General features: G+C 33.1%; 1 protein-coding gene across 6 annotated transcripts in view; it reads left to right on the forward strand.

Moving 5' to 3' along the window:
- Positions 1-17960, forward strand: part of GLS (glutaminase) — an 84924-nt gene that overhangs the window by 51700 nt on the left and 15264 nt on the right. Inside the window, exon 15 of one of the 6 annotated variants that reach the window (XM_016950220.3) lies at positions 433-3005. The exons of 4 other annotated variants lie outside the window; for them this stretch is intronic. In XM_016950220.3, the coding sequence (XP_016805709.2) occupies positions 433-579 (147 nt within the window). In that variant the 3' untranslated portion in view covers positions 580-3005. Of the gene's footprint in view, positions 1-373; positions 3006-17960 lie in introns of those variants that run through there. One more of the 6 variants, XM_016950221.4, reaches the window with a different exon arrangement.

The raw sequence follows: 17960 nt of genomic DNA on the forward strand, positions 1-17960 counted from the left end.
ACTTAACTTTTTTGGTCTATACAGTTTTTCACTCTACCAAGGGGCTTGTGTTGAGAATTTTGATTCCGTTTCTTTGCGTACCATATTGAAAATGTTTGTAGTAAAATTACCTAATTAGACCTCAAGATAATACGAAGAACTTCTAAGTAGAAAATATTTTTAATACATACTAAGTACATTTTCTGTAGTGCCAAACTAAATTTTTGTTAGTTTTTATCAAATTAATTTCTGTTACTATGTAAGAATTATGCAAAACCAACAGAATAGAAACTTCCATGGGAGTCGACCTGAGTAACATGAAGCAAAATGTCAGAGGTGGTGGTTTAAAATGTTAACATTTTAATAATGCTCATTGAAAAATACCATTTTATAGCTTGGACCTTTCTTCACTCAAGTGCACTAATAAATTATGTATGTTGCTTGAACAACTAGCATTCCTTTGGACCATTGGACTATGAAAGTCTCCAACAAGAACTTGCTTTAAAAGAGACAGTGTGGAAAAAAGTGTCACCTGAGTCAAATGAGGACATCTCTACAACTGTAGTATATAGAATGGAAAGTCTGGGAGAGAAAAGCTAAAGAAATGGGTTCTAGTTTCAGAATGTTTCTTCATTTAATCTTTCAAACATCTTTAGCTTTTTTTTGCAAGTTATAAATATTTATTTGAGGTATTTTTTGTTCTCAATCTTGGGTGCTGGAGCCATAAAGCTTTTTTTTCCTTTTAATCTTTGTATAAAGGCAGTAGATTAAGAAGTGCATTTGTTGGTCTTTAAAAAGTATTTACAAGTACATAAATTTGCTTTATTTTTAAAAATACAGAAAGGAAAAATTTAAATTTTTTTTGATGTAATTAAAATGTTAACTATGTGGTCAGATAACCCCATTTTACAATAGTAACAGAAAATTGTAATTCTTAGTTCTAAAATTCACAAATTAAACTCATAAGTTTTGTTGCATTTTGTTTTTTCTTTTCCATTTTTAAAACTAATGTGATGTCTTTAGTGGCAATAGAAGGTACTTCTATGCTAAATACAAAACTAAAAAGACAAAATAATGAACCCCAAATTATTTTATTTAAAATAGCAGTGGATTATAAAATTAGCTTGTGTTTACATTTATGCCATTTTTGGTGATAGATTGGCTTTACATTTTAAAAAATTTATTTAAAAATTTATCAAATGCTTTAAAATATGACTCCTACTTTTTTTATTTTGCAACTCGTCTGTTCTGTCAGAGTTGTTATATACAGGAGTGTCTTATGTTACTAAAACATTCCAGCCAAAGAATTTCAGATGAGAGATAATGATGTTTCATCGATAAAAAGCTATAATGGTTAGTTACTCAGAAGGAGAAACAGTGAGTGTCTTCAAGTGAATTGTTCACTTAAACAATTTTATTTTCATATTATCCACATAACTTTTTCTATGTTATATTTAAATATGAATGGCAAATTTTGGTTTTTAGCTTTTAAATTTTATTATCTTAATTTTATAAATGCTAATATTTCTTTTGTGATAAGTTATAGCATCTCATAAAGTTTGTTCTATTTGAAGTTTTTTAGAGTACTTGAGAAATGAATTTAGTCTGCAGGTAGTAAGTATGCTACTAAAATACGTTAGATCTAAATCCTTTTATTTGGTATAAAAATGCAATATTGAGAATCAAAACTTGTTTTTAAGAGAACTATAGATTCTACACAACCTGATTTCAAGTAATTATCCATAGTATTTAAAGTTGTCTTGGCAAAGTGATTGTAAAATTCTGTAGGACCTATTCACACTTCTTCCTTCTTCCATATACTTCTCTGGTTTTCCCCATAGTTCCCCTATAATTTCAAGTTTGTTGAAACCTGTTAATTTTAGTGGGGGATTAGAAGAAAAACTTGGTGGTTTCTTAGCATGATGGTGTATGTATGTGGTAATGGAAAGTCTGTAAAAGTAAATATAGTGTAGCAAAAAAGATTTCACTGAGTATTTTAGATACTAGTGCAAATAAAGATAGAAAATCTTGATCATAATGTCTTAAGTTTGGGAACTATCACATTAAGAAAAGAAATTCCCTTCTAGAGGTGCTGGCCAAAAGCCTTTTGGGCTAACTTAAGTATTAAATTTATATATTTAAATAATTATATTTTAAGTTGTAGAGGATTTTCCCAAGGATTTTATGCTTACTTGAATGTTCTTTGAATGTTCAGATGCATATCCTAACTGGATGCTTCTCAAGGCCTTACTGCATATTTGTGTTGAATATTTATGTTAGTTGCACCAGGGCCATTTGTAGTTTGGGCAACCGAATGCCTTAATTGGAAAAAAGGCATTGTGGTTTCCCCTATGATCTAAATTGTTACATTTTACCATTTCATTCCGAAGTTGGTTTTACTTTATAAAATGAAGATTTAGTTTTCATATCGTATACATAGCCGTATAGATTTCAAAATTAGGTTGTTAATTTGTGTCACTTAGTATTTTTGTGTTGGTAATGCTTTAAATGCATACTTAAAAATGAAGTACTGTTATCTAAGCTACTGTGTTTAGAAAATGTTAAGAATGAGCAGAAATTTTTATAGAAAAGTATAAACGGAAGAAGAGATAAGATACTGAGAATAGGCCCTCAAACTTAAAAAAGAAAAAACTTTGCCAGTTTTAAGGACATATTTTGATTCTTTCAGTATTCTTAACACCTTTTTAAACAAAGTTCTTGATAGTACCCAGTATTATTGGGTTTGTTTTATGCCATTATTGATTCTTGATATTCAAGCATTTACAATGTAGCATATTTGATTTTCTTTTTTCTTTCTTTTTTTGGCATCATTAACATTTCATTTGAAATGCATATTGTTCTTGAAGTACTTTGTTTTTAGCATAAATGTTGTGCATTTTATCTTAGTGTTTGGATGAAAACATTTGTGTTGTTTAGCTTTCATTTGCTTTGTATATTTAATAATGTACCTTTATTTTCCAGTATGCCTACATTTTGTATTGTACAATAAATTTCTTTTAAGCTGATTTTATTGTTTTTTTTTGTTTTGTTTTGTTTTGTTTTTATAAAAGCAACTTCAACATTTTAAGTACAAATACAGTTGGGATTTTAACTTAGAAAAAATTATTCTTTATGAATATACTGTTAAAGTGTTTGCTATTCTGAAGCTGCCTCAAAGTAAACTAGAAATACTCAAAAGGGCTTTATTTGGTTTTTTAAAATGCAATATAGCATTAGTGGTTTTTTTGGGAGGAGGACTTTTCTTATTGGTTGTACTAGAAGTATTTGAATAAAAACTTTTCTCTCAATTTTTTTGGTTGTTTTTCCATTTGGTAACTTTTAAAAAAGTGCAACCCTATTTGTAGGTTATTTCTGCTTTCTGAGGAGGAATATTGTTGTTATTCACTATGTAACTCTCATTTTATCTGTTGTTGCCTAAATAATAGGAAAAACATTGCTAAACCAAATGAAGAGTATCATCATATTGCTTTAGAATAAAACTGTTAATCTCAGTAGAATTTATATTAAACAGAATGACAGTGATACAGAAATTCACCTTAACTGGTTTCTGAGGGGATTACATTTTCAGAAGGAATTTTGTATATTTCCACAGCATGATCCAAATTATAGTACAAATTATAGAGGCTCCATGTATTGTAGGTCAAATATAGTACTTTACATTTTTATGTTTAATTAAATCTGCCATTCATATTCTGGAGATTCCTGAATATATTGTAGAAGTTTTAAAACCATTTGAAAGGGGAAATACTGTTGTTTACATGAATTTGTATTAATCTGTGGGATTTTTAAATGAAGTTATTTTAGAATTAGTTAATAAGGAGTTCCAGTATAATTATATATTCAATATATGTAACAGTTTATGATTACTTGCTTTTAAAGATTTTTTTAAAAAATTTATTTGAAGTAAAGAGAGAGGAGACTTAAAATACCTGGTGATCTTGATCTGACAGTGTATATTTAATAGGCATATATTTATGTGGAAAGAACTGCTGAAATATACTGATATGTCAGCCTATATCCTGATAATTTATATATAATGTGTGGGTTGCATATGTTTGTGCATATGTATATACATTTGTGCATACATATATATGATTTCCTTATCTATGTACTTTAATCTACCCATTCATATTCTGAAAATGATGAGCAGTTCTTTTCACATTGTATATTACGTATAAATTATTCATTGATCTATTCCTGTTCCAAGCTTTGACACAAAAGAACCCCTAAAATTTTTGCTGCCCTAGAATTGGTAAAGTATAACATACTTTACTTCTTCAATTTGACTTTAAAGATTTGTGGTTTCTGTTACCACTCCCATTCACTACCAGGACTGCCAGGGTAAGAGAGTAACTAACAATATTGGGGGAACTCTGGAAAAGTGAAACCAAGAATATTAGATTTCATGTGGAATTTGACTTTAAAGCACTTTCCAAAATTTATTATAAGGAAGGATTGTATTTTTAAAATTGTTTTTGACTTAAAAGAAGTAATGCACTTCTCATATTGAGCAGTTTATGGAACAGTTTTATTTAGTTACTGTGGTACAGTTTTTAGTTTTAAGAATCTGTTTTACTATTCATCTGTAAAAAGTTTGTTTTTTCTCCTACATGGCCTTGAAAATGCTAGAAAGCATTTTTTAAAGGTATACAATCAGTATACTTAACGTGTGATTTCTTCTCAATTACTTCTCTACCATTTTATATTTAATGTTATATTTGCATTGTGTAATAAAACCAAAACCAGATGTTGGAGATGTAGCATAAATGGAAATTTGTTACCATGCATGATGGCCTTATGCTCAGATTTTCACTTAGACTTATTGAGAATGGACTTTACCTTACTCGGTCTTTTCTCTGTCATGTAGTTCAAGGGCAAAATTATACATAAACATACACTCAAGTATATCCAAGTTCAACTATTTTTCTTTTATTTCAAATTGTAACAAAGTTAAAAACCTTTGTTAACATTGCTTAGAAATGGAAGGAATTTAATTAGAAATGGAAGGAATTTAATTGGGTTGGGGGAAGTTCTTTTATTTTATACCCCAACCTCCAGCTAGTAGTTTATTAATCTGAATACCATAAAATGCACATGACTTTGAGAAATTTAGAAAACTACTCTAAGAGGATCTGAGGCAATATTTATCCAACATGAAACAGAGCGGGCAAAATGTGATGTTTCGTAGAGTTCTTAACTTTTTAAATAGTAATAGAAAAGGTACTTATTTTTAAAATAGTATGTTAAGTAGACTGATTATAAATGCTTATTTAACAAAGTGATTCTGTTACTGTGGTCTTAAAATGTTTTCTATTTTATGAACATAGGAGAGGAAGAGAATTTAAGTTGACTTTGTTTACCATTTCTATTTTGTAGATTGTAGATCTACTTTAGTAATTTTTGTAAGTTGTAGCTAATAGAGATTTTTTAAATATGCCATGTATAGAAAACCTGTTTTCATAAAAAACTTTATAATGGCTTCCTGATCCATTAACCCTTAACCGAAATGAATAGGATACTAATTAGCACTTGTATTGCATTGCTTTTTTGGCGGAATCTATGGGGTTTTTTTTTTTTTTTTTTGTAAATTTCATTCAACAGTAAATTACAGAATACTTATTATTGAAAACCATCATGTATTGCTTTAAAACAAAAATTATAATCTTGCCCTCAAAAGGCAAGTGTTAGAAACAGGTGAGCTGGTGCCAACTGCTACTGTCGGTTAATCTTGTAACATTTTTACTATACATTTAACTCTGAATCTCATTTACTAATTACGGAATTTTTTTTAAGAAAAATTATATACCACATCTCAATGGCAAAGAATAATTCATTGTATTTATTTTTAAGCCATATTTCAATATCTGAGGATATGATTTTTCTGTACATAGTATGATTAAAAATAATGGTATTTTTTCATTAGGTATTTACCTTGCTGAAACACTTTCAGTCCTTAAAACCACAGATAATTAAAATTATCTATTTGGAAGGCTTAGCTTTTGAAAGAAAAAATTCTTACCCAAAATAGTTTTTAAATTTCTGTTTTCATATTATATTTCTGGTGATTTATGTTTATATAATGAAAATCTCCTCTGCACAGCAATTATATTTGGAATCCTGAGCTATAATTAAATTTATATTCTGTAAAACAGCCGAAGGCTTTCTTTTGTTTTTAAAACATAGTCCAACCTTTCTAGAATTTTGATGTACTTTTATTTACCATAATCTTATATATTTTTTAGAATCACAGATTTGAATTTGAAAGTAATCTTAAATGTTACCTGGTACAGACTCCCACCCCACTCAGCCCCCTTTTCCAGGTTTCCTAGCACTTTGGTTTTTCTATTAGCATATTTAGATTTTTTTCTCTTTTGAGGGGGTTGGTCTCTTTTGTGTTTTGTTAGGATGGACTTTCTGTTTGTGGATGTTTCTGTTTGTGGTTTAGTTTTAATGAGAGAAGCATAATTGGCAGTAGTTAATGTGACTATAAGTTATTTGGCAGATGGTACCATCAGCATTTATTAAAACTAATTGTATTTTTCTAGTAAGCAGTCTTATGTCCCAGTTGTTAAAAATTAGTAAAGTTAGAAGTAAATGTTAAAGTTACACAGTAGTTCTAAAAATAAAACATTACCCTGCAATCTTTGAAAGAAAACTGTAGCAGAAATGTAACTCTAAAAATAAATGTTACATAACTGGCTTTTTAAAATAAATTCCTTTGAGGTTAGATTAAATATATAAGTAAAACGATTTTAAATAAATAGAAGACTAGTCAAGTTCTAAACAAATGGTTTCTTAAGAAAAATTTGTTTTCTTTGCATGTTAGCTCTTGGAAAACATGCAAAAATATCTAGCTACTTCCCTTGTTTATTTCAGACATTTGGATCTGTGAGTGGCCCCCAAGTTCCCTAATTTGTCTGTTTATTTACTCTGTCTATAGTACATATTGTCTTCAGTATCAATCTCCATTTCATAGTTCTGGAGTTTTAATATTTATGAAGGACTGTGTATATTGAGTTCTTGAAATATGTTAACTTTTGAAAGGCTTTGTTGACTTACAAAATGTTAAAACTTAAATATTGTTGCTCTCAAAATATTATAGTATTGGTTTCTTAATTCTGAAAATTTAAACTGCCTGAGTAGCTCTTCTCCCTACAAGTTTCAGTATAAACTCATTCAATATAAAGTCTGCTTGCTTTTATATTATGCATTCCAAAATAAAAATGATGAAATATTAGTATCAGTTACACAGATGTAACTACTCACATTTGAACCATTTTGTTGTAAAATTCAAATTTCAATTATGATAATCAGTCTCTTGCTGAACTTTTTAGATCTAGATGAGAATAATAAATTTTTGTTATTTTATATGTGTTATATGTGTTTATATATGTTTTATATTGTGTTATTTCACAAATCATCACAAAGGGGCAATTTCAAAGATTCTTTTGAGAGGACAGCTTAAAGCTTAATCCTTAAGGCTTGACTTTCTTCTATTAAATGAGATTGATATCTAAAATCATGGTATAAATTATTAATTGAATTCCACCCAAGTTCTGTTGTTTTGTTCTTTCTCACGGTCATTCCAAATTAAAGATTTTAGTTGAAAAACTCAGAATATATTATCTAAATTTCAAATATTCTATTTTTTATTCTTTCATATTATAATTTATTTTGGGCCAAAATGAGGTAATTTTAAAAATTATATCAAAGTTACTCAGGAAATGGGTTTTCAGTTCCATATCTTTATATATGTTCACTTCCAAATCTTTTGATGTTGACATTTGCCATTGTAGTTTAATTTTCTTTAAAAAGTTAGAAAGAAAACCACACATGAAATGTAAAAGTCCAAATTTCTCTTCTTCAGTATAATATAGCTTATTCTTTATTTATTATTTTACTTAGATCCTTGAAGTATATGCATCATTGATCCAGGTCTATGCACAAGATTTATAATGTAAATAAAGAATGAACTAAATAATACTGTTTGAGATGAATATTTGAATTGAGATGAATAAATGTTGCATCTAATGCACAGTGAAACTTCATTGACATCTGATGAAATTACAGTACAAGTGGTTTTGTTAACATTCTGTGGTGACTAATACTATTAATCCTTTTTAATCATACCAATAAAATATTTCTGCCTTAATGTCTCTTTTTACTGGACTATGAAGAAACAATTCTGCTGTTAAAGGATAACCAAAAAAATAACTTCCACCTATCTGAATGCCCTTATTCTGGCAAGTTAGCAGTTTTATTGTAGACGTACCCACTTTAAGTTGCTCTGCTTCTCTTCTAGAATTGCTTTTGTAATAAGTGTAAATTTGTAGTCAGATAACTCATTGCTTTTATGAAGCTGCTTTCCCACTTGTGTGACCTTAAGAAAGTGGCTGAAGTCCAGGATTCTTCTGGCTTCCTGGTTTCCATTTCAATATTTTCAATCCCTGTTTTACTTAGCAAGCTTTTTTTTTTTTTAATGCCTTCTAAATAGGAATTTTGTTCTCCTCATGTTGTTTTCTTCTCTTCATTTCTGGTACCCAACCAATATCCGAGATTAGATCTCTCTATATAAATGAAAATGTATAACCTTTAAAATTATTTTCTTTTGGTCTTTTTTTCTACCAAGTAAGAACTAAAAAAGATTACCATCCCCCTCAGCATTTCACTAGTTTTTGTTCAAACAGCACACAAACAGAATTAGTTCAAGATATTTAGCTAATTAAATTTGATTGTGCAATTCAGATCTATATAAATTAACCTTAGCGTTATTCCTGTGCTTTATTATTCACTGATAGGTTCTTATTCAACTAAGTTTATTTCTTGCCTAATATGTGCCAGAAACCGTGAAGTGTTTAGGATATGCAGTGAGTGGTTAATGAGACAAGTATGATCCAACTTGTGTTTGCAATTTAACAGGGATACAGGTACTGAATAAATACTAAAAATAATTAAAATGGTAATAAGTGATTTGTTAATACTGATGCATGTAGATCTAATTCATTTTAAATGTTACAAAATAAGTTACAAAATGGTATATGCCATATGATTCTATTTTTGTACATCTATAATAAACTTTATGAGACACAAATATGCAATGTAGTTACTAATAAAACTATAAGAACATGAACACCAATATTTAGATAAAGCTTACTGCGAGGAGGGAATGGAATGGATGCAGAGAGCATGGTTAGGTGTATCTTTAATGTTTCATTTCTTTAAAAAATATTTCAGCAAATATAATGATAATAAATGATAGAAAAGTAAAAAAATGCTAGGAGAGGGTACAATAAGACCTTGTTTTGTCTGGGTGGTTAAATATGGTTGGTTTTCACTGGAAGGTAATACAGTGTGTAAGTTTTGAAGGAGTCAGAGGAAATATGGAATAGTGTTAATAGGCTAGTCTGACTTGAAGGCCCCAGAACAGGAAGGAGTTTAGCACATTTGAGAAGGGGAAAGAAGGCAAATGCGCTGAAGAAGAGTGAGGTGAGGTGGATGGAGATTGGCCGTGGATGACTCTTAGAGATGGGACCATATTATGTAGAGTGGGCCTTCTCATATTTCGATGTACATCAGAATTGTTAGAGTGTCTTAATTTTAAAATACAGCTAGCTTCCTGGGGCCCAGTCCTACAGTTTGATTCAAAAATCTAAATGTTTAATGTGCACCCCAGGTGCTTCTGCTGTAGGTTGTCCTCAGGACACAGTTTGGGAGACATTTCTGAAAGGTCTTATATGCTATATTAAGAATTTTGGACTTTATTCAGAGTGTAATGTGAAACTTTGAAGACTTTTTTTTTTTTTTTTTTTTTTTTTGAGACGGAGTCTTGCTCTGTCTCTCAGGCTGGAGTGCAGTGGAGTGATCTTGGCTCACTGCAAGCTCCGCCTCCTGGGTTCACACCATTCTCCTGCCTCAGCCTCCCGAGTAGCTGGGATTACAGGGGCCTGCCTCCACGCCTGGCTAATTTTTTGTATTTTTTAGTAGAGACGGGGTTTCACCATGTTAGCCAAGATGGTCTCGATCTCCTGACCTCGTGATCCGCCCGCCTCGGTCTCCCAAAATGCTGGGATTACAGGCGTGAGCCACCACACCCGGCTGAAACTTTGAAGACTTTAAAAAAGGGGAGAGAATGATTTGGTTTTTAAATACTGCTCTGTGGAGAATGGATTAAAGAGAGAGAAAGTTGAAGTTTTGGACTCGAGATGTGTTGGTGGCTTGGACTAGAGGTGAGAGAAATAGGTAAATAAGAGATGTGTTTAAGAAATAGGATTGGCAGCACTTGGTGATCGTTTTTGGTGGGTGAAAAGGAATGCGATATCAAGCTGACTACCAGGTTTTTAGTATGAGCAACAGGGCCAAAGCTGCTGCATTAACTAAGATGGAGAACACTGGAAAAGCAAACCTTGGGAGTATGGGAAGAAATTAGTTTAACTTTGGCTATTGTAACAATGAAGGATCTGTTTGTGGATATCAGGAGGTTGATTGACAGTGGTTTAAACATATGGGGGTTATTTTTCTAATATAACAAAGTCTCAGGGGACTATCAGGGAAACCAACCAGGGCTAGTGCCATTAGTAAGGTAAACTTCTGTTACACAAGCCTTAGTGTGTTGATCTTAGAAATCATGCCTATCAACTTAGAGTTGCAAGGTGGCTGTTTCATCTTTAGCCTCACCTGTATGGCCAAAGTGGGAGAAAAAGAAAAGAGTGATACCTAAATCTAAAGAAAGAAGCTTTACTGGAAACTCATCTGACGCTCATTGACCAGACTAACTGCAAGGGAATCTGGGAAAGTGTTTTTAATTGGACACAATACTACCTTTAACAAATAGAGGTTCTGTTAGTATGGAAGGGGTGGGTAGTGGATAATGGTTAGACAACTATCAGTATGTAGAAGCTAGCTAATGTTTGAGATATTTGTGAGATATCTAAGTAGTGATGTTGAGCAAGCAGTCAGATTTAGGCCTAAAGCTTAGAGCAGCGTAAGTTGGAGCTATAATTTTGTGAGTGGTCAGTATGAAGAGTAGTATTTGAAGCTGGGGTGGTGTGTGAGATTGCTTAAGGTGATAGTATAAAGTGATAAAGAAAGTGTATCAAAGACAGAACCCTAAGAAACCATCATTTTAAAGGTAAGATAGAGTAGGAGAGGCTTCCACTAGGGAAAGGTGGCCAGAGAAGAGAAAATCCAGCATAGTGCAATATCAGCAGTCAAGGAAAGAGTATTTTAAGGAGTTCGGAGCATTGAACTGTATGAAAGCGTAGATAATTTAGTAAGATGAGGGTTTTATATTTACATGATGTCCTTTCTAAATTTTTTTAAGATAGAACAATTGCTTTATTTTTTAGTGTCTTAAAAATATGCTTTTCTCCAGCAATTTTCTGTATTATATGTTGGAGGAGCCTGCTATGTAATTTGAATAATAAAGTGGCTATGAAAGTGCTTTGAAAAGTTACAGCATTAGAGAAACATACTGTTATTACACCTCTTCTGTGAGTATGCTCCATAAAGCACACATGTTGAACGTTTCACAATAGAAATGTGAAATAAACATTGAAGAATATAGGGAGTTAAGTAAGGCTCTGGAGACCAGTGAAAATGAGGGATTTCTTTTCTAACATTAAAGCAATTAGTAAAGATTGTGTTAGTATTGTGGGTTGGGATAACTATAGAAAACTCAAGTCCATGTGCCTGGCTTTGTTATAGTAGCAGGATTTGAGGCATGCTAAGAGAAATAGGACCTTAAACTCTGAATTGAAACCATAATTCTTCCTGTATGAATGCTAAAACCATGTTGTTTCACAGCAGGAAGAGAACCTCATCTATTTTCCGGGACCTTGTTTGTATTTATTTATTTTTAATTTACACAAAATGGTGTCTTTGTAAGAATAGTTTGATTCCAATGGCCTGGATTTTTTTTTTTTTTTGTTTAATGTGTGTATTTGGTGATGAATGTCTTCTCTTCCTGTCTTAAATTCGCTTTTAAGTTCTTTGACTTTTGGGTTTTATGTACTTGTTTTTTAAATATAGCACTTTATCATTCCAGAAATGTGGAACCTTGTCCTCTATCCTAACACACTAATGTAATATTCACTAACGTTCATGAACTTTTACAAAAACTTGTTTGTATAATAGTAGGAGAAGACCAGAAAGATAGTGAATGAGAAACTTTGATAGTTGTCTGTGCAATACAAATATGCTTAAGGTCTGCAGTTTTGTTCTTTGGAGGAGTAGCTGTCTTTGTCTTTGCTCATTGCTATTTTTCTTCTCTTGTGCTTTCTGGCTTATTGATTAGGAGTGCTGTTTTTCAGACCACACAAAGATATATTGTTAGCTACTTTTATAATTGGATGCTTATGACCTCATTGGTATCTTTTTAGACCATTCATTGGTGTTTACTGGAATAATATGCCACTGAGAAAAGAAGTTATTTATTTGCTGCCAGTGGCGTAACAGTCATATTTGCTTTTATTCACATTCACCCAACTCACATTTCATTTTTAAAGTTTTAAATGCAAAGAATAAAGGTAATAACTTTTTCTATTTGTCATTTGTGATATTGATATATCAAATTTAATTATTTCTTTTGTTCTTTTATTTTCCCTTCATTTAAAAAACACCTTTGGGTAGCACCTCAGTATAAAATTAATATCTCTGATTTCTATATAAATTGTTTCTTTGTTGCTATTTTCTGATTTCCTATCACAACATATTTCTGTCTTGGTATTGTATTATTGAGGAAGTCCCAGGTTTTGTTAGGAAATCGCTTGACCCAGTAGATAGTTAGTAGTTGCAAGCACTGGCCCTGGCATCTTCCAGACTGGGTTTGAGCCCTTGTTCTTCCACTTACCAGCTCTGATACCTTGCTGAAGTTATTTAAATGTTTCCTGTCCTTTAATAACAGAAATAATATTTGGAGCACTTAGCTGAGTCGAGAGAGTAGGTGCTTCATATTAACTATTTTGTTGTAAGTAATATATAATCTTTAATTTTTTGTCTTCATAGGTTGTCAGATTTTTTGACATGATTATGACTTTTTAGTTTACAAATGAGTGAAATTATTTCAGATTAAACTAGTCATTGAAAAATTTTGAGGCTAGGCATGGTGGCTCACACATGTAATCCCAGCATTTTGGGAGGGTGTCAGGAGGATTGCTTGAGCCCAGTAGTTCGAGACCAGCCTGGGCAACATAGTGAGACCCCCGTCTCTACAAAAAAATAACAAAGAAATCAGCCAGGTTTGGTGGCACATGCTTGTGGTCCCAGCTATTCAAGAGGCTGAGTTGGGAGGATCAGTTGAGCTTGGGAGGTCAAGGCTGCAGTGAGCCATGATTGCAGCATGGCACTCCAGTCTAGGCAACAGAGCGAGAGCCTGTCTCAAAAAAAAAAAAAAAAAAAAAATTGAAAATTGTATGCTTTTAAGGGAGTTTATTACTTAGCAAAGTCGAGAACAGAATGCAGTTCTTGGAGCTACCATTTTGAAGTTGTATTTTTAAAGTGAAATTTCTGTAAAACAGAGCTTCTTTCCTTTATAGTAAAATTTGCTATTTGATTTATTCCTCTCTATTGAAATTACTATATGAGAACCTCCTGCATTTGTGTAAGTTTGGAAATATGGGCATGAATTTATTGAATTTCTATTCCTATAAAGGATTTTTTTCCCCAACCCTCCGAATCATATCAGTTTGGATTAGTTTTGTCTATATATAGTATATTAATAACTGTGTCTCAGTAAATCTTTGGAAAGCTTAGGAATATGTGGCCTCATACTCAGACTGTCTAATTACAAAAGTACTATAATTTTTTTTGCACATCCTTACAAATATTAAATAAGCTCAGTAGTAAAGGAAAGAGGAAATATCTTTGATCACATACACAATACACAGGTTTATTTTTACCCTTGGGCAAGGTGATTAATTTACATATGATGGCAACTTAAAATTTTTCTTTAGCCACAGTATAATAGGTAGTATGCTTCAATTTGACCTTAAGAAAATATAAAAGCAGGCTGAAAGCTTATTTTCATTTAAAGACTATAATCTGCCAAGTTGGAGTGAAGCCTTTAAAACAAAATTGGATCTGGAGTCATGATGGTTTATTTAACAGATGAAGAAAAGTATCTATTCCATGACAACAGATACTGTACTGAGCTGGAAATGAGAGCAGCTTATCTCAAACTAGAGGTGGTAGAAACAGAAGGATGTTTTTTCAGTTACCCGCTTTTTTTTTTCATTATAGCAGTTCCAAACAGGCTGAATTCATGTTTATATGAAGACAGAAACTAAAGATGAAAAACAGAGGAAATTTTGGTTTGGCAGTTGGTAATGGAGTTAGAAATTAAATAGTTGAAGTAAAGTGTAAAACCAGTGAACCAATTTTTCCTCCGTCTCTCCCTCCCTCCATCTTCTCCCTTTCTTCCTTTTCTCCCCTCCCGCTTTGGTCCCATCTAGGCTTCCTTCCAATATTTAGTAAAGAACTTTTATGGATTAGAGCTAAATTGATATTTAATCCGTTGGTTTCCTTCTGTGCTTTGGATAACAATCTGAGATCTATTAAGGACTCACATCATCATGGTCTAGTTGTACAGAATTGGGAATCCAAATACCTGAGTTCTCCTCAAGCTCCATCACTAATTCATATGCTGTGTGACCTTGAGCCAGGGTCCTTAATCTCAGTGGTAGTAATAAATAAAATATATCTATCAACATATTTTATAACCAGCCTGTCAGGGATTTTTAAAAACAACTATAACTGTTTAAAATGTTGAATGTTTTAGGGTCATTCACTATATAAATACAGAGTAATGTGAGTATATAATTCTAATAATTGCTGCTTACTCATAAGTACAGAATTATTAGGGCATTTACAGAAGTCATACAACTCAACCTTTAAACAAGCTCAAACTGAATAGGATAATGATAGAATTAAAGACTTAGGAATGCCATGTTTTAGATGTGTAAAACTGATACACTCCCCACCTGCTTCTAGCTGTTTTGGAAAAAAGTGAGATTTGCTATGCCAAGCATGCCAGTGTTAAGTGAACTCATGTGAACTGTAACATTTTTTGTCCCACTGTTGTCATGACTTTGTACAAATAAACTAAGATAAGATTGTCTGGTTCGGGCAGATTCTGATAAAGAGACTTGATAAGAAAAATGCAGTAGTGCTGGAAAATCTACAAGATGAAGGGGAAACTGTTAACAGTTAATTTATAAATTTTAATGGCTCTCTGCCCAGGTGCAGTGTCTCTTTGCCATGGGGAGGTATACATTAAACATCAGAGCCCTTAATTTAATAGCTATTATTGCGGCTGTGTATAGTCTGTTTCTTTATAGTAAGGAATTATTTATCAAAACATAGCTTCCATGCCTCTGGCATTTACTGTTAACCCATTATTTTCTGGACTTTGGCCTCCTTGACAGGTATTTTAAAATCAATGTAACTCAAGTATCCAGTGGGGAAATAGGGGAATGAGCTTTGATCAGTGGTTAGCACACCTACATCCTTTGCAAGTATTGGTGTGGAGGTGGATGACTGATCTTCTAGAGTGCCCCTCTCCTTCAGTTTGTTTGCTATGATAGGCATTCCAGAGGGTGTGTCAGCTTAGTTGGAAATACTCGTGGCGCTCTTTAACAGACCAGGAAGCAGACTGTCCCTAAATGAAATACTCCATCTGTTGTCTCAAAAGTGTTAAACTAGTTTCATTTTCTTTTGTGGCATTCTGCCCACAGCTCATTTCATAATTTATGTAAACTTAAAAGTATAGGGGGCTGTTGATGCTAGAAAGAAGAGGCATTTGTGGTTTTGCTTTTAAATAGTGCCTGTGCATGGGCTGCCTCCTAGTGTTTTTCTGTTTTGGAGAGAATTACACTCACTTTGTGTTCAAGCACCTATCTTCTGGTTTGGACTAAATCCAGCTCCATAGCTAGCCTTTTGTTTTCATGGGAAGAATACCAAACTTCCATGTTAGTCTTTAATAATTTTATTAAGGCGAGCTAGTGTTTTTCCCTTCTGATTAGTTACAAAGCCTTTGTACATTAAAATTTCCTGATTTTTTTTTCTCATGCTTTTGAATAACAATATACTCTGAATAAACCAAGTATATTCTAAAATCTTCTATTTTGGGTCTTATGAATAAGAAATGGACTTTTAGAATGTTTGAAATGTTGAATAATGAAGTGACTAAGTGCTACACACATACTATAATAAAATCTCTTCAAACGAGCATGGTCTAAATTCAAAATTTTAAAGGGGAATGTGTAGTTCTTATATCCAGTCACTGAAACAGATGAGGCTTTATTGCTTAGAAGTACCAACATAGTTTTAAAAATAATAACTGGGTAATTAATATATTAATGGTATATACAGGGGAATTTGGATTTTTCTTAGTGGTGGGGGAAGTAAGACACACAAATGCTCCATGTGGTCATGTGTTATAGTGCCATAGTGCAGCAAAGGTAGACGGAGATTACTTCTGATTTAAGAGATTGGAGCAGAGTTCACAGGAATGGGTAAGAATAACGTATCAGTGAGAAATGGGTGGGGAAAAATGATTTCAGGAGAATAGTATGCACTGTGGGAGGAAGCAGGAGGTAGATCCAGGGTTGTGGTGGGAGTGGAGGTATCTAATTGACTATGTCCCTAGCACATGCTGTCACAGGGCACTGTGTGGGCAGCTGGCAATAAGCTACATAGATAATGAATGCTGGGCTGGGATGGCCTGGGGAAGACTGACAGCAAGGAAGGGACTTTCGGGCTAGTCTTTGAGGGAAGGGAAGGATTTGATTAGGAATCTGGGTGTTCTTAAAGAGAAGAGCATAGACACCAAGACAAAAACAAGGGCAGTAAGACCAATTTTGCTCTATTGAGGTTGAGAAGAAAAATTAAGTTAGCTGGACTGAAGAACCTTGAACACAAGGCTGAAGAACTTAAATGTTATCAGGAATGATTTTGGGTTTCTTGATACTCCGCTGCTTAGAAACCTGTAGTGATTAGAGCAATGTTTTGAGAATATGATTAGAAGTATGTGGAGAGGTTTTGGAGGGTGGAAGAAGGACCAGAAGCAGAGGCATCAGTTAATGATTGAATAAATCTTGTAATGATATTCAAAGATGTAAAAGTTAAGGGAGATGGGCTGGGCACAGGGGCTCACACCTGTAATCCCTACACTTTGGGAGGCTGAGGCAGGCGGATCGCTTGAGGTCGGGAGTTTGGGACCAGCCTGGCCAACCTAGTGAAACCCCGTCTCTACCAAAAACTACAAAAATTAGATTAGTGGGGGCACATGCCTGTAATCCCAGCTACTCCAGAGGCTGAGGTGGGAGAATCACTTGAACCCGAGAGGCGAAGGTTGTATGAGCCGAGATCTTGCCACTGCACTCCAGCCTGGGTGACAGAGTGAGACCTTGTCTCAAAAAAAAAAATGCAGGGTTGGGGGCCGATAGAGGAATTAATTTTACAATTTAATACCCAAAATTGAATATTTGATGCCTTGAGGGAGAATATTCACTTAGTCAATAGATATTTAATGAGCACCTATTATGTGTGATAGACACTGAGTTTACGGTGGGGAACAGAAAGACAAGTGGTCTCTGCCCACTTGGAGCCTATATTTAATGAGAGAGACAAAAAACAAGTATATATAAAAATATATATACTTTATATATAGTTATATATAACAAATATAGTTAAAAAGGATATAGTTAACAATACAATATATATATGAGAAGGGGAAAAGCAAGGTAAGGGATAAGGAGTGATGAAAAGAGGAGAGTGTTTTAGAGTCTTGAGAGAACATTTGAATGGAGACCTACCCAAAGGGAGGGGGAGAGGGAGCCTCCTGACAGCCTGGGGAGCATCTCTAGCAGCCAGTTGTAGGCCTTGAGTGCCTGAGACCAGCCAGACGTTCTGAATGGAGTAGAGCTGGAAAGGGAAGAGTGGTAGGAATGATATGTGCAGTGTAA

Source organism: Pan troglodytes, chromosome 13, assembly GCF_028858775.2.
Source record: "Pan troglodytes isolate AG18354 chromosome 13, NHGRI_mPanTro3-v2.0_pri, whole genome shotgun sequence".
NCBI classification, from domain to species: Eukaryota; Metazoa; Chordata; class Mammalia; order Primates; family Hominidae; genus Pan; species Pan troglodytes.